Source organism: Lithobates pipiens, unplaced genomic scaffold, assembly GCF_037356315.1.
Source record: "Lithobates pipiens isolate NorthernLeopardFrog02 unplaced genomic scaffold, aLitPip1_a1.2 Scaffold_19, whole genome shotgun sequence".
NCBI lineage: Eukaryota > Metazoa > Chordata > Amphibia > Anura > Ranidae > Lithobates > Lithobates pipiens.
The window spans coordinates 172,811,766-172,837,020 of record NW_027507764.1 but is presented as its reverse complement, the minus strand read 5'-3'; the positions used below and the strand labels follow the sequence as shown (position 1 = coordinate 172,837,020).

Sequence of the window (25,255 nt, the reverse complement as noted above, 5' to 3'; positions counted from 1 at the left end):
ACAGTTGTTTTCTATGGTGCTTGTTTATCTTGCATTCCAATGATTTGGACTGCCTGTGTTTTCCTTTGTCAGCCTGATTCAGGTCAATGGATGCACACAAAAAAAAAAGACTGACTGGGGTCCAACACATTCTGACCGATGATGCAAAGCGCTTTGTTCATCTAGCCAGAGCTGCAGAATAAAAATACAAAAAAGCTTGCCACAACCAAACTGTTCAAAAGGAGAGGTCAGCTAAGACTGCTTCCTTATTGCACAAATACAAAACCTTGAACCAATAAACCATTGTGGTTATTCTTTAAGAAACAGTAGAGCCAAAGCTCTTTTGGCCATACTTCTGGGGTTCACAGGAGTGCACTTCATTCTGCACTCCTGTGACCTTTATTCAGCCGACAAACAGGCTAAAGTCCACTGTTGGCGGACGTGACTCAGCCAGTCCAGACTTTAATGTTGGGATCCACCCAGATCCCTGGATTGGCAGCTGGCTCAGCCTCTCAGTGAGCCTCTGAGAGCCAGAGTCAGCCACTCCCTCCACAGTCCAGAGCTCCAGTGAGCACTGGAGGGGCAAAGCAGAGAGGGCTTGATGGGGGAGGGCGACCTGATCGTTGGGCTGGAAGAGCTCTGCCTTCTGTTAACATGACATGATAATAGTGAACTGAAAACGTTTATCCCGAAAACACCCGACTCTTAGGTATTGCACTTTACAAAGTATTTAAAAGGCATTCAGGTAAATGATGTACTGTATAGTGATAGTAGTTCCCTAGGGGCGACCACAGGGCTTGCTGCATCGACTCCGAGTCTCTCCCGGGAACCACCACAAATGACTTGCTCTCTTCTGAGGGGATGGGATTATCGGAATTGCTATCAATATACAGTGCATCATTTACCTGAATGCCTTTTAAATACTTTGTAAGTGCAATACCTAAGGGTCGGGGGTTTTGGGACAGTAAAAGTTTTCAGTTTTACACTATGAGGATTCCTTTCTTATGCTTTAGTTGAATAAGAGGATTTTAGCCGTGTCCATTTTGGAGTTGTTTAGGTTGTTATTCATTTGTCGGGTTGATCGAGACTGCATGCCCACGTTGATGGCCTCTAGTTGCTGAGATTAAAGCTGGATATATTCACTAAAGTGATTGATTATTAGGAGTCCGGTGAGCACAATCCTTATAGGGAGTGGAATCGCATGGTGTGGTGACGTGGGAACAGGGAGTGGAATCGCATGGTGTGGTGACGTGGGAACAGGGAGTGGAATCGCATGGTGTGGTGACGTGGGAACAGGGAGTGGAATCGCATGGTGTGGTGACGTGGGAACATCTCTTCAGCTGATATGAACTGTCACGTTATTATGAGAAATTACCCAGCACCCGGGCCTTCCACTTTTTAGAAGTTTAAAGTGTCATTTTAATTGATAATTTATTCTACTTTGATTTTTATTACCTTTTTTTTTTTTTATTTTTTTTTCCTGTTTTGATAAATATATTCTTTGAGCACTACTTGGGGCCAGTTCACACTATTGCAATGGCAGACATCACACTGCTGTTCACATTACATGCGATGTCTGTGCAGGTGTGATGTCAGCAATACGATATCACACTGCATTCGGTGCAAACACGCACGTGACCCTTTTTTCTGTTCGGGCCAGAATCTAATCGCATGTGTGTTCACACATATGTGATCTGATTCATGTCCGAACTGTCAGTTCGCAGTGCATTATGCAAGCTGAAATGGGGGTGTCGTTGACATATGACACGCCCCAGCAGTTCGCATATGGCAGTGTGAAATGCCGGGTGCGATGCGGGAACCCGCAGTTGATTAGCAGGGTTCTCGCATCGCAATAGTGTGAACCGGCCCTTAAGCTGGAAAGGACTTATTATCTTGGAACTTTATATATATATATATATATATATATATATATATATATATATATATATATATATATATATATATATATATATATAATATAATATATATTTTTTAATGTTTTATCCAACTATATAGCAGCTGCTTAGTTCAATATGTTTCATTTTTATATCTAAAGCGCTGGATAAGTGACCCTGTTTACTACTTTTTTTATTGTGCATATTTTGGGGCCTGATTCACACCTATGCAGGGTGCAGTTTGCATATTTCTAAGGTTCATTTTGTGTTTATCAATACGCTTTTGATCCATTGAAGTCTATGGAAGCAAAAACACAACCTGCTGCTTCCTGGCCCTTTACATAAAATGCACAGATGTGAACGTGACCCATAGAAAAACCATGCTAAATGGACTGTAGTGTGTTTGTGCAAAACTGAAACTGCACTAAAAAATGCATAAGTGTGAACCGGGCCTGGATTTCTGAACAGAGAGGGCGCAGATGCAAGGGTGGCCGTGGAGTGGGATAAGTGAGACATGAGTATCTAATTAGAGATGCTTTGGATAGAAAGGCCAAGAAGAGAGGCTTTTATTTGTTAAAGCATACTCGCAAAAAAACAAAACTGTTTTACCCACCAAATTATTTGTAACTGTATTTAGGCAGTATGGTATTTCACACAGTGATGTCACACTACATATCCAGAAGGATGACAGATTTTACAGCCTTCTGTGCCTCTTGTCTGCTCATTGAACTATGAATGATCACCGCCATGCTGTGGAGGTTCTTCTTGAGATGCTCTCCCTGCTCGCCCCATTGTTTGAGAACGTGTTAGATTGACAGCAAACCTAGAGTCGAAAAACCTGGTTCTGATTTCTGCTGTTTAGGTTATGGTTATAAGACTATGGGGGTTATTGTACTAAAGGAAAATCCACTTTGCACTGCAAGTGCACTTGGAAGTAAAGTCGCTGTAGACCTGAGGGGGACATGAAAGGAAAATAAAAAACAGCATTTTAGCTTGCACATGATTGGATGATAAAATCAGCAGAGCTTCCCCTCATTTCAGATCGACCCCTTAGATTTAGAGCGACTGCACTTCCAAGTTCACTTGTAGTGCAAAGTGGATTTGCCTTTCGTATATAACCCCCTATGTGTAGCATTTAGCCATTTATACTTGCATAACATTAAAATATTTAAATGGCCCTAATTGTAAGGTTTACATATACCTTGCACTCAGTTCCCCCATAAAAATAGTCAGTGTTGATGGGGGGAATCCCTCTCGCGGAGCTATTGTGCGCTCCCTGGGAGACAGGCTGGTTGTGCCCAATAGATCAACTTGGCCACGTTCATATGGGTTGAGGGCCGGGGTTGTTGGGATGCAGCTTTTCGTGTGGGTCGGTCCTCTGGAGGTGGGAGCCTGGGATCAGCTGAACACTGATGATACATCTGGTCCTCCTCCTTCCTCCTGGGCAACTGGGGTTTAGGGGTAACTCAGTGGGGAGCCAGGAGGTATAGCGAGCGGGGATGCTAAAATTGTGGATACCAATGAGCTAATTCCCCACTCTGCAGCTATTTAAAAAAAAAAAGAAAAGTTCTCCAGGTCCCCAGTGTTCAGTGGGTGTGGGGGGGGACAGAAAGCGGACCGGGTTGGGATTTAATGTTCTGTAATTGTGTGGAGCACTTCTAGGAATCTGCCTAAACCTGAAAGTGGTTAAATAATCGGCTTTCTTTCCCCCGGCACCCAACATGGGGGACCCGGAGAAGTTTTTTTATAAATAGCTGCACAGCGGGGAATTCGATCGTTGGTTCACAGAATTTGAGTCTTTGCCCGCTCTACCGCCAGCCCCTCCACTGAGTTTGCAGAGTCGGGCCAAGACAGGAGGGTGACAGCTAGCGGGAGGGGAGGAGGAAGCAGGGAGGGGAATCTGAAATTTCATTGGTTGTTAAGAAGTGGGACTTCCGCGTCCTTAACCAATAATTGGCGACATTCTTTTCTTTACTATTCAGCTGTTAGTGGGGAAATCTCACTGATAACTGAAAGTACCGAGCCAGAATGTATCGGGTTCAGGTATTGGAGCATTTGCACGAGTACCGATACCTGTGCAGATGCTTAGTATTGGTATAGGTGCAACCCTAGTTTGTATGTGCTTTTGTTGCCTTGTTTTATCTGCGCGATGGTTGGAACCCTGGATTTCCATGACCTAGCTAGGGTTCGCTTGGCTGTACTAAGAATAAATACCAATTTTAAATAGGATTGATGTGCAAGAGTGGGATTTTAGATTTAGCCCCCAATCACAGCAGTGCGACTTGTCATGCAATTTGACAGGTTCAAATCGCATGACAAGTCGCAATCTATTGTTGGCAATTGAGCTGTTTAAATCAGTGTGACCATGTAGTGCCACACCGGTTTGAAAAAAAGTTTCCTGTCTATATTTTGCAGTTTCAGGTGTGATTTGCATAGATATCTGTGCATGAAGTCGCACAGATGTCAGCCAAGTCGCACTGACTGGTGAAGTCGTTGCACGATTTCAAAGTTTGATTCAGTGTGAACAGGAGCTTAACAAAGCTTTAAAGGGGTTGTAAACCCTCATGGGTTTTCACCTTAATGCATTCTCCATTGGAGTACAGTGACCTCATTGTCATGTTCAGGAAACCAGTGGTGAGATTGGAGCTTTGTGACATGGTGCATTATCCTGCTGGAAGGAGCCATCAGAAGATGGGGACACTGTAGTCATAAAGGGATGGTCAGCAACAATACTCGGGTAGGCCGTGGGGGGGGGGGTGCCCACAATATATCCCCAAAACCATTACACCACCACCAGCCTGAACCATTGATACAAGGCAGGATGGATCCACGCTTTCATGTTCACATCAAATTCTGACCTCACTATCTGAATGTAGCAGCTGAAATTGAGACCAGGCAACGTTTTTTTCGAATCTTTTGTCCTATTTTGGTGCGCCTTTGCGAGTTATAGCCTCAGTTTCCTGTTCTTAGTAATGGCACCTGGTGTGGTCTCCTGCTGCTGTAGCCCATCTGCTTCAAGGTTTGATGTGTTGTGCATTCAGAGATGGTATTCTATTGGTTGTAACGAGTGGTTATTTGAGTTACTGTTGCCTTTCTATCATCTCAAACCAGTCTGCCCATTCTCTTCTGACATCAACAAGGCATCTTTTTGTCCACACAACTGCCGCTCACTGAATATTCTTTTTTTTATTTTATTTTTTTGGACCAGTCTCTGTAAACCTAAAAATGGTTGTGCGTGAAAATCCCAGTAGATCTGTGTTTTTTTTGGAATACTCAGACCACCTCGTCTGGCACAAAAAACCATGCCACGTTCAAAGCCACTTGAAGTGGGGTTGCACGCAAAAAAAAAAAAACATTAATGTTCCTAATAAAAAACATTTGGATTTTTTTTAAACTCACCTCTAAATGGCTGTTGCTAGGGGGTCCCTCGTAGACTGCCTCCGTCAGTGCCTGAGCTGGTGACATCACTTCCCCTCGGCTCAGGAAGGGCTCAGCTCCGCCCCCCCCTCTTGTCAATCATCTGGAACACATGACGGGTCCCAGATGATTGCGGTGGCTCTTGCGCATGTGCAGTGGGTGCACGGCTTTGAAGCCACAGCCGGGCGCCCACAGTTACAATGCCGGTGCCACCGAATGGAGGGGGGGAACGAGCGGGGCTTCGATCCCCTGTATCGCTGGACCCTGGGACAGGTAAGTGCTCGATTATTAAAAGTCAGCAGCTGCAGTATTTGTAGCTGCTGACTTTCAATTATTATTTTTTTTTAAATTGGAACACCGCTTTAAATCCCCCCCCCCCCCCCCCCCCCCCCCAGCCACCATTCTGATGCTCGGTTTGAACTTCAGCAAGTCTGCTTCATCACATCTAGATACCTAAATGCATTGAGTTGCTGCCATGTGATTGGCCAATTAGCAATTTGTGTTACCAAGAAATTGAACAGGTGTACCTATTAAAGTAGCTTGTGAGTGTAATGTTATTACATTTTATATTTATTATAGAAGGCGCCTGTCAGAACTTCCCATTGGTTTCAGTTGAGCATAGTTTTCTCTACGTTGTACATAGTGGCTTTTGTGTAAGAAGTCAGGGGTGTGAGTGTATGGAAGGTTCAGATGATGTGTTCTAGGCGGGCACAGCATACACTAAACACAAGGACAGCCCTTGACCTGTTGTGAAACCATATTCACCACAAGTTATAAAATGTGAAGAAATGTTTATGAAGTTGCATATCTTGAGCCACAACGCACATCACTGTTCATGTAAACACCAGATAGGAGGAGAGAGAATGCAAAATATAGGACAAAGAGCCATTTCCAATTAGATTATTTATCTTCTTTTCAATCACAATCCATTTGTCATTTTCTTGCTTTTTCTCATGTTACTGTGCATCCTCTTGTTAAAGCGGGCTTGGCAAAATTTCTTTAAATCTAGGAGCCAGCTGAAAAAGTTATGAGCCCTTCTTCTTTTTTTTTTTATTTTCTTTTTTTTTCCTTAGCTCTAGCATGGGATGTCAGTGCCTGGGGCAAGACGGGGAATTTGCACCCCTAACCTTTAAACCCGCAAATTTTTTATTTTTTTTTAAAGGACAGCAGCTACAAATACTTTAAAATAAGGACACTCATCTGGGTGCTGCCGCCACCATCTTTGGTAAGGGAATCAGGAAATGAAGCCTTGCGGCTTCACTTCCCGGTTCCCTACTGCACATGCGCGAGTCGCGCTGAATCCGAATGGTCCCTGCTGTCTCTGGGACCCATGTGTGTCCCAGCAGACAGCGCGGGGGGATGGGAAGAGGCGTAGGGGGGACCCGTGGGTGTCTATGCCCGGAAGTGGGTGCAAATATCTGCCTTAGACAGGTATCAATCACAGCCAGTGAGTCAATAAGCGGAGAGCAGGGACAGGGGTGGGCCGCGGCTCTGTGTGTCTTATGGACGCATAGAGTGGGGTTCAGGAGAGAGTAGGCACCAGTGCCTCCAGAGTAAACTGCTTGCTATTGGGGGCACTGACTGAAGAGGAGGAGCCAGGAGCAAAGGTAGGGGGCCTGAAAAGATGGGGTTCAGGGCTGCTCTGTGCAAAACCGTTTCACAGAGCAGGTAAGTATGACATGTTTGTTATTTTTTTTTTAAATGGACCTTTAGCCCGGGTTCACACTTGTGCGATGTCAGACATCGCGTGTGATTCGCAACCGCACTGCAGTGCCGATCACATGCAATGTCTCTGCATTGCGAGTTCAACCATACAGTTGTATGGCTGAACTCGTGAACTCGCATTGAAAAGGTGCAGGGACTTCCCCCCTCCCCCCACTGGAATTGGATTGCATGGGTGTTCTCACCCATGCTATCCGATTATAGTCCAAATCTACAGTCCACACTCCGATCTGTTAAACAATCTGGGGGTGTCATTAACATTATATTGACACCCGCAGAGGTTCACAGAGGTTAGTGTGAACTGCCTGCGGGAGACATGCGGGAATCGGCACTGGTTCCCGCATCGCTATAGTGTGAACCTAGCCTTAATATCACGTTAAGCCTAGGTTCACACTGTAGTGATGCGCGATTCCAGTGCTGGTTCCCGCATCTCATGTTTCCTGCCGACAGTTCACACTGCCCTCTGCGAACTGATGCGGGTGACAATACAATGTTAATGACACCCCCAGATCGGTTCACTGATCGCAGTGCAAACTTTGGATTCGGACAGGAATCGGATCGCATGGGTGAGCACACCCATGCGATCCAATTCCAGTGCGGGGGGGAAAAGTCCCCGCACTATTTTTTTATTTTTTCCTGCGAATCCAATGCAAGTTCAGTCGTCCAATTGCACACTTTTTTTTTTGACATGTAAGTGTTTTTAAGTGTGCTTTTGCCATTATTTTGAGAATTTTCCCCTAGGGATATTGTGTAACGTTAGGAAATCTGAACTATGCATGACATACTCCATTTTTTTTTTCTTTCTGTGTTCTAGGTCAGGATGGCTTAGTAACTGGCTCCCAGCCTGGTGTCCCACATCTGTGGCTCATCTGAAGGAGGCTGAAGAGAAAATGCTGAAGTGTAAGTTATATTGAACATGTGGAATTAACTCTTCAGTATTGATGTGAATTTTAGAAATTGTAGATGGAGTTCAAGAACATGGCTTTCTATTCATCTGTGGCATGGTGTGGTAAGCCAGAAGGTCCAATAGTCCTCATGCAAGTGGAACAAGGTAGTCCTGGTATTGCTTGTTTCTCCTTGTTTGGCTGTTTCTTCCTTTTCCATGGCATAGCTGATGATGTGACATTGCAAATCTTTGGGGTGAGCCTTTGGGTTTCAGAATTTGTGGGTTGGGTGGCATCCTTCCTGGGCTCAAAGACCTAGTAATTCTATAAACCTGATTTGCAAGGAATCATGATCTCAACCATAACTTTTCTGTAGTCTTCAATTTCGCATACATATTAAGTGGGGCATTGTAATCACTTCTATCATGCAGATGTTTTACTTCTGCTGCTGCCTCTTTGTCTGTGTGACGAGAGAGGGCAGCGCTGGCTGCACACTGGCACAGCGCTGGATCAATATAGGGCACAGGTAAGTATATAGGAAGGTGAGGAGCTTATATAGATTTACTGAGATATGTTTTTACCTTCATTACGGGTAAGCAATGTCTTAACTTTACAACCACTTTAAAGTGGTTGTAAAGTCAGAAGTTTTTTTTAAACTTAAAGCGGAGTTCCACGCAGAAATTTAACTTCCGCTTATCGGATTCCAATCCCCCCTCCCTCCGGTGTCGTATTTGCCACCTTTCAGGGGGGAGCAGATACCTGTCAAAGCCAGGTATTTACTCCCACTTTCGGGCACAGATTTCTACACTTTCTGCAGCAAACTATGCCATGTCCAGCCCCTCCACAGGTCCCAGAAGACAGCAGGGGCCATTCAGAATGTGCAGCGCGACTCACACATGCGTAGTAGGGAACCAGGAGTGAAGCTGAAAAGCTTCACTGGCAGCGGCAGCACCCATGAGTTGAGCTGACATTGCCTGCTCCCCGGAAAATTATTTGTAGCTGCTGACTTTTTTTTATTTATTTTTTTCCCCTGGCAAACTCTGCTTTTAAAGTGATTGTAAAGCTTTGTTTTTTTTGGTTTTGTTTTTTGAGCATCCTTTTCTGCAGTGCTCCATGCTCCTCCTCTCCATCTGGTGCCCCCTCGGAGAAGCGTTTTCCCTGAGTGCACCTGTGTGGGTGCACTCCCAAGTCCTGGTGCTGCGTCCATTGACACAGACAGCAGGACTCGGACTCTCCCCCGGCTACAGTGTCACTGGATTTGATTGAGAGCAGCGGGAATCAGTGGCTGCTATCAATCTATCCAATGAGAACCCGAGACAGTGTCTGGAGCGATCGCTGGAACGGTCGGGTTCAGGTAAGAAAAGGGGGGGCTCTTGGGGGTAGTTGCGCAGCAGAAGGTTTTTCACCTTTAATGCCTAGAATGCATCAAGGTGAAAAACTATGAGGGTTTACAACTCCTTTAACATAGAAGCCCATCTTGAAACTAAACTCCCTGCATCTATAGCCACCAGCATTCCAACACTAACCTATCTAGCCCTATAAAGAAAAAAATCGCTATACATACTTTTTCTGCAGGTGATCTGACTCGATCCCACGCTGACCTGTCAACCGCAGCTTTGCTGTATAGGCGGGTGCAGAGGACATTTCCTATTCATTTCACAGCTGTTGTTGGCTGTGACCTTTGCAAAGCTTCCGCCGCTGGAGATCAGGTTGGATCGCCTGCAGAAAAGGTATGTATACTCATTTTTTTTTTTTTTCTTTACAGGGCCAGATAGGTTAGTGTTAGAATGTTGGTGGCTATAGATGCAGGGAAATGAATTTTAGCATGGACATCCACTTTAATGCATTCAGTGTAGGATTGCCTCGCTGCCCGGGACTCTCTCATTGACTGAAATGGCAGCGCTATTGGCTTACGCTGCTGTCAAATTATACCAAACCCCCGATGGCCTTTGATCTCTTCCATGTTGTTCAGGTAGAGCTCTACCTCCTTTAAAGATTGCTAATCCCTGGTCTAGCTGATGGTAGCATTAAAGCAGCAAGGGCGGCTTGATCAGCATTAGGCTACACTTAAAGTGATTGTAAAGTCTCCCTCCCCCCCCCCCCCTTTTGTTATTTAAAAAAAAAAAAAAAAAAACCTGTTAAACTTCCCTCCTATCTGCAGTTGATTTTACACAGAACAGCTTGGATTCTCCTCTTCCCGGGTCCTTCTTCCCTGCTCCTGGCCTCTCCTTCCTGTTGAGTGCTCCCTACAACAAGCAGCTTGCTATGGGGGCACCTGAGCTGAGCTGCAGCTCTGTGTGTCCATTCAGACACGGAGCTGCAATTTGGCCCCGCTCCCTCTCTCTCCCAATTGGCTAACTGAATTTCACAGCCACAGGAGCCAATTGCGCTGCTGCTGTGCAGCCAATGAGGAGGAGAGCCCCGGACAGCTGAGGGACTCATGGACATCGCAGGACAGAGATGAGGCTCGGGTAAGTATTGGGGGGTGCTGGGGAGGGCTGCTACACGCAGAAGGCTTTTTATCTTAATGCATAGAATGCATTAAGATAAAAAACCTTCTGCCTTTACGACTCTTTTAAGACACTAATAGTAACAGGCTGATGTGTTGTGGAAAACCCCCTCAATCTCAGTTCTCTACTATCGGCATCTATTGTGCAAGTATCTGTGCTTGTGTATATAAAAAGTAGTATATACTGTACATGCAACCCCTGTGCAAACTACCCCATTGACTCCCAGAGTAGAAGCAATAATGGTTACTGCAGCATGCATCATTGACTTGCTTCTTCCTTATTGTTTATTCAAATAGAAAAAGTTGTGAGAAAATGTGAGGCCATGTGATGTGCTGAACCTATTTATACATCTTAAATGTGAATAAATAAGGGTTTGTGTCAACCGGCGTTTATGTCAAACGCTGTTTTATTCAATTCGAATGCATCTAGCGGCATTCAAATGGAGACCACAGCTTTAAAGTAAAAGGCTGTGTGACCGACTTTGCCTGCCGCTGCAGACATTCCTTGATAGGATGAGAGAACGCAGCAAAGCGGGTCAAATGCAGCCCCTGGACTGCTGTGTACTGATCCAGTAAAGTCAATAGCAATGTGCTGACCTGTGTTTGACGTGTGTTTCGATAAATTTACCGTCCATTCACGCCAAGCCAGTCCATTGGGTTGTGTTTAACTTGCATAAAGGCAGCCCTGTTAAATGTATGAAATTTGGACATGACTTATTAAGTAACGCAGAGGACCATATGGTAGTGTCGTCATACAGTGAGCCCCTTTGTGTGTTGGGGTTCCATTGAAAATGAATAGCACTGCAGTACACTAACTTATCTGCTGTGTGTTGTGGTAACAGGCATGTTACCTCAGTGTATAGGGGGGAATGTCCCCTTAGTGGAAGGCGTGTGGCCACCTGAGACAACTATTAGAACAGGCATAGGAGGCTACACAAATTTCTTATTTTAAATCCTTCCACTTATATTTGACTTGAGACACCTTTTTTTTCACAGAAAGGGTTCTGTTCTTGACATGGCTTAGATGCTCAGATTGGAGTTTAGTGGAGTTCTTCTTTAACCACTTGCCCAAAGTCAGCCCTTGTGTGACGTCCTGGGCTTTAAGTGGTGATATCTGAATGCTTCCTTGGTCTCTCCCATGCAATAGGGGAGGCATAGAATGAAACGGGTCCCCAGTCATCTTTGACCCTCGAAAGCCGGAAGCGACATCATGACATCACTTCCAGCAGATGTAAACACTGCTGTTGTTTTTTTTTTTTTTTTTTTGCCGGAAAGCCTATATATCTCTTTCTTATTTTTATTTTTTTTTCAATCTCAGGATTTCCAGCATAGAGGAAGATGTGGGGGCTTATAGACCCCAGATCTCTCCGTAAAGAGGACCTTTCATGCCCTATCCCTATTACATGGGATGTTTACATTCCTTGTACAGTAAAACCTTGGATTGTGAGTATAATTTGTTCCAGAAGCATGCTTGTAATCCAAAGCACTTGTATATCAAAGCACATTTCCTCATAAGAAATAATGGAAACTCAAATGATTCGTTCCATAACCAATCATTCATAGGTCCTTCAGTTTTTAGTCCATAGAAAAAGATTATAGCAATATGATAGGTTGTGTAACCATAAAATGTCCATTAACAAATGGCAGCCTTCAAAAGGGGATTAGAAGCAAAATCCAGCAGGAGCTACAGAGTATAAAAGAGAAGAGAGGCGCTTCTAAGTGTAGCAATATGTTGCTAAATGTTGTACCTTCATTAAATTAACCATATTGCAACACTTAGAGGTGCCTCTCTTCTCTTTTATACTCAGTTGTGACGTGACACTATTTGTATACCAAGTCATCGCTTGTATATCAAGTCAAAATTGATTAAAAAAGTTTGCTTGTCTTGCAAAACGCTCTCAAACCAAAGTTTTCCTGTAATAGGAATAAAAATGATTTAAAGCGGAGTTCCACCCAAAAGTCGAACTTCCGCTTATCTGATTCCTCTCCCCTCCCCCCCAGTGCCACACCTTTAAGGGGGGAGATGCTTGTTTTTTACAGGTACCCTATTCCCATTTTCGGGAGGCCGGGCCGCAGTGAATTACGCCAGCAGCTCGGCCCCCCTCATCCCTCCCCCTTCTGCCGGGCCAGAGAGAGAGCACAGCGTCCTTCGCGCAGTAGGGATCTAGTCATAAAGCCGAAAGGCAGCATCCGACCAGCCGATGGAAACATCAGCTACAGTGCCGACATCGCTGAACTCAAGGACAGGTAAGTGTCCTAATCTTAAAGTCAGCAGCTACTGCATGTGTAGCTGCTAACTTTTCATTTTTAAAGGGGTGGGCGGAACTCCGTTTTAAGGGAAGGTGTAAAAAATAATAATTTTTTATTTTTTTTAAAGTGCCCCATCACCTCGTGCTTGCACGCAGGAGCGAACGCTTGCGTAGGTTGTGCCCGCATATGTAAACTGTGTTCAAACCACACATGTGAGGTATCACCGCGAATGTTGGAGTGAGAGCAATAATTCTAGCCCAAGATGCGTCTGGTAACCTGTAAAAAAAAGTTTCAAGCGCCGAAGCGTCGCCTATGAAGATTTTTAAGTATCTTAGATTGGCACCATCTCGCAAGCATGCACATTTTTAAGGTGTGACATGTTGGGCATCTATGTACTCGGCGTAACCTCATCTTTCACATACTACAAACAAAATTTGGGTAAATATTGTGCTTTTTTTTTTTTTTTTTTTTTTTTTTCATTCATAAAAGTATTTTTTTTTTTTTTCCCCCCAAAAAAACACGTTTGAAAAATTTCTGTGCAAATACCGCATGATATAAAAAAAAATTGCAACAACTGCCATTTTGATCCCTAGGTTCTCTGCTAAAAATATATATAATGTTTGGGGGTGCTAAGTCATTTTCTAGCAAAAGAATGATTGTTATGTTTGTGAGACTGTTTGAATTGGCCCAGTTGGAAAGTGATTAATAATCCAGTTATTGGTGATTGGTTTTGTTTGTGTATGAATTCATGCAGACCAGTACTCTGTTGAACAGATATGGATTGAAATCTGAAAGTATTTTAAAGGAAATCTGTGCTGATTTTTCCTTTTTTTTATTTTTATTTTTTTTCCTTTTCTTTTCAGAAAAATGCTAATTCTCTGGCTTTAGTTTTTATTAAAGCTGATTCAGAGAAAGTACTCAAATAAGGAGTTTTGACTTCACTTTCCACATGTTTGTTTAATTACCAAATATTGAAGCGGTAGGCAGCCAGGTAAATAGTATTTTCAAAGCAGGTCTGCAATGGAACCATATACTTCTCTCAAATTGCCTGGTTGTTGCTTTCATTACTTTGCAACACTCATGAGGAAAGAGTCCAAACCCCAGGTATGCCTACCTACTGCAGGCTAGTGACTCAAACCACTGAATCAGCTTGGCTAACTGGTTACCAGCAATTCCATAGCGAGAGGACAGCAATGAAAGAAAACAGTAATGTGCCCTTAAAGAACAAAAAAAAAGACGACCAAGACAGCAGCTGGCATAACAATCGATAAATTGCCACAATAGTGAAAAACAATATACATATAATGACATAAAATGTATATGTGAATCGTTTGTGCAAATACACATATAACAAAAAATACTAGTATCGAAACTGTGAAATGGTCCCTAATTGTAAGTGAAACTGTATGCAGTCTTGTTCTGCATAGGTCAGTTGATTGTAAACCTTTGATTAAAAAAAACCGAAAAAAAACAAAACAAACTTGTCTATACTCACCTGCTCTGTGCAATGTTTTTGCACAGAGCAGCCCTGATCCTCCTCTGGGGTCCCCCACTAGCACTCCTGGCTCTTCTTCATCGGGTGCCCCCATGGAAAGCTGCTTTCCATGGGGGCATCTGTCTGAGTCCAACTGCTCCGTCCGTTGACTCACAGTGGGACTCTGCCCCGCTCCAGTGTCACAGCTTTTGATTGAGCCAAAGGCTCGCACTGCTATAAGTCTGTCCAATGAGGAGAGCGACAGCGGCTGGAGCCGCTGCACTTGTGCATATTGCTGCATCAGCTCAGGCTCCGGTAAGAAAAATGGGGTGACTGAGGGAGAGCTGCAGCACAGAAGGTTTTTCACCTTCATGCATAGGGCGCCATTCAGAGAATACTTTGCATTTTCTAAATGCAAAGCATTCTATGATTGGACATTGCGTTCTCCAATTACAAAGAATGCTTTGCATGCATTCAGAATGTGCAAAGCATTCTCTGAATGGCGCTTGTACTGAATAGCCAACCTCCTTTGTTCAAAATGCAGCAGACCAGCCACTCTGCAAAGGAACCAGGAACTAGAGGAGATCACTGGAGTAGCGGTGTCTACTTCATTGATTTCCAGCTTCACATTGAATTGTCGGGGCTGTAGTAACAATGTCCCGCCTCCTGTGATCATGTCATACTGATTCAATGTCCCGTCATTGGATCAGTGTGCCGTCTATCACAGGAGGTGGGACATTGTTACTACGGCCCGGACAATTCAGCTCTGTGACATGCAGAGATCACGTCGAGGAGGGAGGGGAAGAGGAGGGAGTGAAGGGCTGGGGTGTGCCACTCCCCCAATGGGCGGCGCCCGAGGTGGACCCCGCCCCCTTTCAGTATCTGCCATTTTTTTTGCTATCAGCCAAATGAAAAAACACTGTTTTGGGCTGATAATTTTCAGAGGCCGAAATTTCGGTGCACCTCCTAATTGCATATATTCAAATACAGCTTAAACTGTTAGGTTAAATCAACTGTAGGCTTTTTATGTTTCTCATGGACTCCAGTGATGTTATGTCATGTGATATTTTGCATCTTCCCATTATTACTTTTGTTTGGACGGTGAACTAACACCCTTCCCAGCCCCCTGATCTCCATTTACTTCTGTGGGTGTTGAGCGGTCTGTTTCAATGCTGGTGATGTAGCGCCCCCCACCCCCCTTTCTCTCTGCAGCACTACGGAGCTCTGTGCCAATACTGACCAATTAGAACCACTCTAATCTGTCCCAGAAGAGAAGAGTGGGGATATCAAATCCCCATACTGCTACACCGGTTGCGCAGTCATTGACTGCTCATCCCCCACGGAGGTAAGTACAGCAAGGACCAGAGGCATAGGGAGGGTGTTCAGTGTTTTTTTTTTTTTTTTTTTTTTTTTTTTTCTAATAATCCAGACCCATTGCAGTTCTCCACTGCGAACTTGCGCTTTTTGTGCAATATAAAAAGATGCTAATTATTTATTTTTCACTTTTCAGGTATAACCAGTTCCTACAGCAATGAATATGTATTACTGTCTGGAGGAAACCAAATCTGGACCTTGTCATTCACACAACCGCTATCTCAGAAGACTCCACTAGTGTTACTCCATGGGTTTGGAGGAGGAGTTGGACTTTGGGCACTCAATTTTGAATCTCTTTGTCAAAACAGAACTGTCTATGCTTTTGACATCTTGGGATTTGGACGCAGTAGCAGACCTCACTTTGAAAATGATCCTGAAAAGGCAGAGATGCAGTTTGTGCAGTCAATAGAAGACTGGAGAATTGCAATGGGTCTGGATCATATGATTTTTTTAGGGCATAACCTGGGAGCTTTTTTAGCTTCAGCTTACGCTATGGAATACCCTTCAAGGTAAGTTGTCTAATAAAGAATTGTGTTTTTAACCAGTTTTTACTCCCTTAATGACCAGACCATTTTTTGCGATAAGGCACTGCGTTACTTTAACTGACAATTGCGTGGTCGTGCGACGCTGTACGCTGTGACAATTGCGTGGTCGTGCGACGCTGTACGCTGTGACAATTGCGTGGTCGTGCGATGCTGTAACCAAATAAAATGTATATCCTTTTCATGTCCAGAGCTTGGTGCTATTTGATCACCTTTTGCTGTTTTTATTTTTTGCGCTATAAACAAACAAAAGTGACAATTTGGGGGAAAAAAAACAATATTTTTTACTTTCTGTTTTTAAAACGTAAAAAAATCTAATTTATTCATCAATTTAGGCCAATATGTATTCTGCTACATGTTTTTGGTAAAAAAACAAATTCCAGTATGCGTATATTGATTGGTTTGCAAAAAAGATCCCTTCTACAAATTATGGGATCGATGTATGGACATTTTTATATACTTTACTAGTAATGGCAGTGATCAGCGATTTTTAGTGGGACTGTGACATTGCGGCAGACAAATCAGACACCTGACGCTTTTTTTGGGGACCAGTGACACTAATACAGTGATCAGTGCTAAAAATATGGACTGTTCTGTACTAATGACACTGGCAGAGAAGGGGTTAACATCAGGGGTGATCAAAGGGTTAACTGTGTGCCTAGCTAGTGCTTGCTGTGTATGGTATGGTCTGACTGGGTAAAGATGATAAAGATTGGTGTTCCTTGTTTACCTTGTTGCCTTGTTTACATGGGCAGATCGCCGTTCTGCCTCTACCGGCAACGATCGCGGGAGGCCGGCAGGCATTGGGTCTGTTGGACCCACTGATTGGCACCCCCTAGTGCAGTGATGGCGAACATTGGCACTCCAGATATTGTGGAACTACATTGCCCATGATGTTCATGCACTCTCTGCAGAGTAGTTGAGCATCATGGGAAATGTAGTTCCAAAGCATCTGGGGTGCCAAGGTCTGCCATCACTGCCCTAGTGGCCAGTGAGTGACCTTGTATCTGCCCCCTGCTATTGTTTTCTGCAGGCAGCCTGTAGTGGATGGGCCAACAGGGTCCCTCCCACAGTGCTGCTCCCCACACAGACTACATACACCACAATGATGAGGTCGCTCTTGCAAGGTAATCTCTTGGTTTGGAAAGGCAATTGGTGCACACAGTGTGGATTTATAATCTCTTTGGCTGTTTTTAAATGAGAATCAACTCCCCCAGTTTTTTACTTTTACACCCCTTTCACACCAGGGCGTTTTGCAGGTGCTATAGCGCCCTAAAGAAGCTGCACCATTGTGTGTAGTGTGAAAGTCCCGAGGGCTTTCACACTACAGCGGTGCGCTGGCAGGACATCAGGAAAAAGTCCTGCCAGCAACTTCTTTGGAGCGGTGAAGGAGCGGTGTGTTTACCGCTCCTCCACTGCTGCTCCCAATTGAAATCAATGGGGCAGCGCTGTAATACCACCGGCAAAACGCCGCTATTGCGGCGTATTGCCGGTGGTTTTAACCCTTTCGCGGTCGCTAGCGGGGGTAAAAGCGCCCCGCTAGCGTCCGAAATGCGCCGCAAAAATAGCGGCGTTTTACCGCCCATGCAATGGGCGGTGTGGTGTGAAAGGGGTCTTAAGTTGACAGTGCTGGGCTAAGGTAACAGATTCTTGTCCCTGCTTTGTCTGTGTCTATAAGGTCTCAGTCCTTTTTGCCATTTCTGCATCCCGTTAAAGAGCACATACAGAGTTAATCCCAGTATACACGGGCAGAATGTTAGGAGACCTTTGCCAGTACAAAAAATACCGGTCGACATTCTGCCCCGTGTGTATGTTGGTCTGACGACTGGCTCCTGTTGGACATGCATGCTGGAAAATAAGCAGCCGACGACTCGCGTTCAGCACTCGGCCAATGGCAGAGAATGCTTTTCGCCATGATCTGGTGGGAGCGGTCCCCACATCAGAACACAACAGCTCAGCGGGGGAGATCGCTGGAACTAATCTTGCATGGTTAGTACAACGACTCTGACCCGAGCTGTCAGTTTTTTTCATGCAACCTGGCTTTGGTGTATTGAGACACTTGTGTGCAGCAACTTTCCTGCGTGAGTCTGCAAGAGGATTCTTTACTTTAAAAAAAATCACCTCTCTTTCACAATTTGTGAAGCTCTGTTTGCTACCAATGCTACCCCATACCACTATACTACTCAAACAAACCACGGAATATATTGCATGTAGATCGTATCCCAGATAGGTGGCAAAATCCAGAGATTTCAGCTTTGCACAACAAAGAAAGACAATACAAATGCACAAAATATATTTTCATTTTAACACTGGTACAGTTAGTTTTTTTTTATGGTGCCATAAGAAAAATGCGCACTGTGAGAAATAGCCACCAAATCTGCAGATTATCAATAGCGCTGGGGTGATTTTAAACCCATACAACCCCATGGGTGACATTGCACATGTACACAACAACTGAAGTGGCATAGCTATGCCACCATTTAAGAGTGGAAGCAAATATATGGAATTGTTTTAGCCATTATGAAAATCTAAGATGTAAATCAGGGGTGTCCAAAATTTTGACCTTCCTGGGCCACATTGGAAGAAGAGGAATGGTCTTGGGCCACATATAAAATACACTAACAATAAGGATAGCTGAGAAGCAGAAAAAGTTAGGCAGATCGCAAGTTAACGATTGCTGATCTAGGTAATGTATCTGAGTAATAAAACTTCAATTATTTTTGTTCTAAAAGTAAGAGTGCAACATAAAACTGATTAAAAAAACAAACACATCAATATCTGTTTAGATGACTGTAGTAGTAATTCTCAATGAATTCTTATGGTGCTCATCAAATATTTTGGTTCTGATTTTTCACTTTATGTGCTTCAACCTTGAAAATAGGTGTTGCTGAAAATTGATGACCTGAATAAAGCGTGATTGTGAAGAGTGACATATTTTTCTTTGGGAAGATAATGTTTATAAAAGTCAAGTAAAGAGACTCTGGGGGTTATTTACTAAAGGCAAATCCACTTTGCACTACAAGTGCACTTGGAAGTGCAGTCGCTGTAGATCCGAGGGGAACATGCAAGAATAATAAAAAACTGAATTTTAGCTGGCACATGATTGGACGATTAAAATCAGCAGAGCTTCCCTTCATTTCAGATCTACCCCTCAGATTTACAGCGACCGCACTTCCAAGTGCACTGAGTGTAATTTCAAGTGCAGTTTGCACTTGTAGTTTGCACTTGTAGTGCAAAGTGTATTTGCCTTTCGTAAATAACCCCCCATTGTCTAGTTTTTCTTTAGCTGCATGTGTGGAAATGTGTTTTTACAAAAAATTGCCATACAAAAAAAAATCAACATTTATAGGCAAGTTTTACGATTTTTGTGTTGGGCCACGTTCATAGCCATTTTGGACTACAGGTTGGACCCCCCTCATTGTAAGCTTTTATTAAATTAGAACTAAAGACAAAACTTGTTTTTTTTAAATTTTGGGACAGTGTAAAGGTGTTTTGTTTGTTTGCGAAAAGATCCACCTTCCGGCCTACATCTAGTCTAATAAGAGTGCCTTTAAATGTCCACTGGAGAGCTTATATTGCACAGAAGCATGACAGTAAGGCAGGGCTTAGACCCAAATTCAGGGAAGCTGGGCACCTAGCAACAAAGGTAATTTTAGGTAACGGGGACCTTGTGGTACCAGCTCTTTCAAAGGCCTGTTTAAATGTAAAAGTTAAAAATATTAGACATGTATCCTTTCCCTTTTTTAGACCATAAAGAAAAGTGGTTTACAAATGCTATCCTGCAGCAGTGAAAAATGAAGTCCACTGTTTTCTTCATTTCATTTTTTTTTTTTTTTATAGGGTAAAAAGCCTTATTTTGGTAGAGCCATGGGGATTTCCAGACAGACCTGACAATGCAACAGACGAAAGGTCCATTCCAATCTGGATTAAAGCTGTTGGTGCTGTTTTAAGTCCATTTAATCCCTTAGCAGGACTTCGTTTAGCAGGACCACTGGGTCAGTAAGTTCACTCCAGATTTAAAGGAATTCTTCCTGACATTTGTTGGGATTACATAATGTCATTATGTACTGTCGCTACTATTATTTGCAGTGTGGTAAACCTGGTGCATGCTTTGTGAAAATAAAATGGCTTGTGCAGGATAAAGGCTAAAGTTTATTTTGAATCTGCAATTCCCTTTTTTTTTTTTTGCACACTTTTTACAAAACTTGTAGGCATCTTTTACTTTTCTCCTGCTCACTGTTTCAGATTTATATATGCAATCTGCTTCTTTAATTGATTTTTATGTAGCTTTTTGGTTGTGCTTTCCTTTGTTAATTGTGGCTTAATCAGTCGCCTAATAATGGCACTACCAAGAATTATTATTATTATTATTATTTTTTTTTTTTTAACTGCTCCTCGAAAGAATAACATATTAGTAGATTTATTTGGGGTTTTCTGTTTGTCTTCAGGATTATCAGTATTCCTTTTATATATAGGGTTTCCCTGCACTGGAAGGGTTAAATGCTCATATTTTCCTTAGGGTAACAATGAAAAGCATTTTAATTCATCCTTACTCTTCTAGGCTCCTCCATCCATGTGACCGGTTCCCTTAAATGCCCCATACACATGGTTGGATTTTCCGACGGAAAATGTGCAATTGGATCATGTGGTCGGAAAATCCAACCGTGTGTGGGCTCCATTGGACTTTTTCCTTCGGATTTTCCGACGCACAAATTTTGAGAGCAGGATCTAAATTTTTCAACAACAAAATCCAATCGCATAATTTCCGATCGTGTGTAGACAATTCCGATGGACAAAGTGTCACGCATGCTCAGAATAAACAAAGAGACTAAAGCTATTGGCTACTGGCCCGTTTATAGTCCCGACGTATGTGTTTGACGTCACCTCGTTCAGAACGATCGGATTTTCTGACAACTTTGCGCGACCGTTTCGGACAAAATCCGTCCAAAAAAATCTGACAGCTATTGTGATCGGAATGTCTGACCTTGTGTATAAGCTGCAGAGCAATCCCCCCTGCTGAGCAAGCGGAATCCGTTAGCTGGAGACGCACGTGTGAAAGAGGCCTAAGATTGCCCACAGATACAATAGCCTCACTTTAATAAATGTTTTAAGTATTCTGTTTTTTTTTTTAATTTATTTTAAATAGACTGTGTAAGCATTTAGAACCTCCTGGAAGTTTTTTATTGAAGTGTTGGTTTCAGTAATATCTTATGATTTATGTCATTTTTGGCTCATTCAATTTATAACACCAACCAAGCAGGTTTTTTTTTTTTTTTTTTGTGAGGACTGCAATGCTTGAATTGTGCGTGGATTCCCAAAGCAATCCTAGGTGTTGGGTACATGCCAGTCCTTACTACCTAGTGAATCAGCACTGAGATTACAAGGTTTATCATAAGGGAATAATGTAACCTGATTTCTGAGTAAATGATGTATTTGCCTGCAAGGTGATCAGTGTAAAGTTTTATCAAAAGACTTTGACCTAATTAAATTGCGATTCTGTTCTCTTCCAGTAAATGATTCTATTGCTATCTTCCCCCTTGGTACACTTAGTCATTTAAAAAAAAAAAATTCTGCAATCAAATTTATAAAAAATGTTTCCATGTATTCTCTTAGTTTTCAGTCATTCACACACATCATACCATATTGAGAGCACTTATGGGGTGAACGACCAAAAGCTCTTTGGATGAACTTTGGGGAGTTGTTTTATCCTGTCTCCTGCCACTGCATATGTAGAGTTGAGATGAGATCTTGGCTAGATGGTGGAAGAGAACCCTCTTGGCTTCTCCACTGAGTTTTATTGAGCTAACGTGGAGTTAAGTTCATCCTGGATTAAGTCATTTGTTTCCGAAGGATGTCCATTTTTTCAATTCCGTCTATGGCCCTGAAGGAAATATTCTCTCTCAAAGTGATGGCAAATCCAGAATCCTAAAGTTGTCACCAAAACAGAAATATTCTGATGAAGACACCTGTTCTGGTGATGACTATGTTTCTTTTCACATTCTGTTGCATCTTCAGGAAATAGAGACAAAACTTACAGGGTTTTCAATCAAATAAAGTGAGCCCCACTTCAATGACGTCTTACTCCAGCTCTGTTTATTCCACTACAACTACGGCCTGCGACGGGTGAAACGTGCTAGGAGCTTGGCTTAAGTAGGGAGTTGTCAGTGTAATAGATCAGGAGCAAGGTGTCATTGGTGTGCAGCCTACTTTATTCGATTGAGGGTTGTGGCGGAGAGTGAGTGATATCCTGGGCATAAGTACCCGCCTGGTATTCATGGGACAGAGGAGAATACAGATTTTCTTGTAAGCCGTGACATGGGGTATGACCGGTGTAACTTACAGAAGTTTTTTTAAGTCTAAGTTTACCTTTTTTAGTACTATACACTATTCAGTCAGTGGGCCCCAGTGTGTTTAAAAAAAAATAAAAATATGCAGCGTGGAAAATTTGGCTTATGGCCATCCCTATAACCTGCCTGAAAACCTCCCAATGTAAAGATCAGTTCCATCCTGCACCACAGCAGTGAGCACTCTTCTTTGTTCAAAACCCACACGTGCGCAGTGCACTCTCGCTTACCCTGTAGCAATGGTGCTTAACTTGGCACGTGTGTAAAGGGAATTTGAAAAAAGATCCATCTCTATTTTTTTTTTTTTTTTTTGGCCAGACTTATCGGTAAATACCAGGGAAGGTGCTTTCAGACATCTGCATTATCAGCTGGGCAATTTGGTCCTGAGGAAGTGGGGAATCTCACAAAACACGTCGACCCAGACATCAACTGTCTTCTGTGGATTATATACAAAAATTGTCTGATGCAGTGACCCCTGCAATTATACGTTTTTGAAAAGTGTTAAGTGATCACCATATAGGTGGTATTTTAATATGATGTAATTAAGTTTTGATAATTTCTAATTGAGTGGTTTACCATCCTGAGACACAAATTTGAGTCCCATTACTATATGGTTTAGTTATAATAATTTTTTAGCAGTGGAGAGGTATTAGAATGCCTGTCAGATTTTTATTGCGGTCTGTGTCCCTGTTAGGGAGATCCACCCTCTCTATTTGTCCTGTTTACCGTTATCCTTGATGGTGGAAGTAAAAGAAAATGCTAAGTTTTGAGTTGTTTCCAGAAAAATAATAGATGGGAAATCTTCCGAAGGTGCCACTAGCTCTGATGACCTTGGGCACCCAAGAGATTGCTCCAATTTGCAGGGTTTTTCTCTCGCTTCCCATTATGGCTCTGGGACAGGAAGTGACGATAAATCTCCTCAATGGGACACGAATGACAAAAAAGCCGGACAGGCTATGACCCTCCCTTACTCTAAAATGGGGGGGGGGGGAATTTGCCTATAGTACTACATTAACCCCACTTTGTTAATGGTGAAGTCCTGCAGCAACAAATTCCACTAGCAATTGCCACTGTGGCAGGTGTAAGGCTGAAACAACTAATCAATAATGAAATGAATCGATTACTATTTTGGGAATCGATTAATTGGCCAGTATTAAAATGGGGTTAAAGTTAATGAGTCTGACGATATTTATCAGATTGATTTATTCATAGTATCTACAGTATATCTCTCCTCTAATGGTATCTACAGTATATATCCTCTAATGGTATCTACAGTATATATCCTCTAATGGTATCTACAGTATATATCCTCTAATGGTATCTACAGTATATATCCTCTAATGGTATATACAGTATATATCCTCTAATGGTATATACAGTATATCTCTCTTCTAATGGTATATACCGTATATCCCTCCTCTAATGGTATATACAGTACATCTCTTCTGTCTGTTATTTTCAGAGTGGATTAGATATTTTGCTCCCTAACCATATAGTTGGTTATTTATATTTACCACCGCATATATAGAGATATTTAAGAATAAATCGCCTTTTTTTTTAAACTTTACATATTAACTAAATTATACACCAAACTTTATTCTAAGGTTATTAATTGATTAATCCAAACAATAATCCGCTAACTAATTGATTATGAAAATAATTGTTAGTTGCAGCCCTAGACCGGTGTAGGATCCTGGTAAAGGAAAAAGTGGACCCGTCCTGAAGGGGGATTTCTTCAATGTTTCTATACAGAGGGGTAGGGTTAGGGGCAGTGGCTTTTTAAAAACAATAGGATCTTGTGCCATTGATGTTTTACTAGTTACTAGTTTATACACCTTCACTATTCTCATAGTTCAGTGTTTAGAGGGAATTACTCCATGTGCACTGAAATGTAGATATCAGGTAATTACTATTCTTTTTTTTCTTGTCTGGTAGTTACTTTTTTATGTCTTTTATTAAACCAGGATTAAGCCTTGTTCAGAGACTAAGGCCAGATTTTAAGAAGAAATATGCTTCAATGTTTGATGATGACACTGTGACAGAATACATTTACCACTGTAACGCACAGTCTCCAAGGTAAGGTTTATTTTTTCCTTCAGGTAACGTTTTTATCTGTTGAAAGGCTGTCTGAAAGCTCCATGGGTTGTAACTGTCATTGCTGAGCCTCCAGCGACTTTATTTTTTATTTTACGTTTGGTGCAGTGAAAGAAGCTTGCCTCCCTTTTATGATGGAAAGGCACCATCCTTAATTGGCTGTAGAGACCTCTCACATATGTAGGCCTAATAATCTCCTGCTGGTATTACCAAACGGGTTTATGTTTGTGAAAATTGGGTCATTATGACTGTGATGTAACAGTTCACCTAATCTGCTGCATGCTTTTGAGTATTAAAGGAGAAGTAAGCCAGTACGTGTTCAAAAGGCACATTAGGCCTGCTTCACACTGATGTTAATTCTGATGCAATTTTGATCTGTTCCAAATGCATAGATTTACATCTTACATGAAATGACATTGTTTTTAATGAAGGCCGTTCACATCAATGTGGTGCGATTCTTATCTGCGGCTAAAAAAAAAGGGCAATATGCGAGTTTACATAGTTACATAGTTAGTCAGGTTGAAAAAAGACACAAGTCCATCCAGTTCAACCTTAAAAACAAATAAATAAAATAAAAAATAATCGTACAATCCAAATACCCAATTTTATGCCCACAATTGATCCAGAGTTTGACTTGGTATGGTGCAAATTCAGCTCCATAGACTTCAAATTCACATTAAAATTGCACTTTGAAACACACAAATTGCGCTGTGAATTTGCACTGCAATCTCACCCAAAAACGTATTTCATTCAAACCGCAACAGTGTGAAC

At 42.5% G+C, this 25,255-nt stretch overlaps 1 protein-coding gene across 2 annotated transcripts in view; it reads left to right on the top strand.

Annotated features, from left to right (window-relative positions):
- The window catches only part of ABHD5 (abhydrolase domain containing 5, lysophosphatidic acid acyltransferase), a 62,184-nt gene that overhangs the window by 13,476 nt on the left and 23,453 nt on the right, over positions 1-25,255 (top strand). For both annotated transcript variants that reach the window (XM_077491474.1, XM_077491473.1), the window contains exons 2-5: positions 7,828-7,913; positions 15,641-16,013; positions 19,887-20,041; positions 24,355-24,466. In XM_077491474.1, coding sequence (XP_077347600.1) covers positions 7,828-7,913; positions 15,641-16,013; positions 19,887-20,041; positions 24,355-24,466 — 726 coding nt within the window. The remainder of the gene's footprint in view (positions 1-7,827; positions 7,914-15,640; positions 16,014-19,886; positions 20,042-24,354; positions 24,467-25,255) is intronic.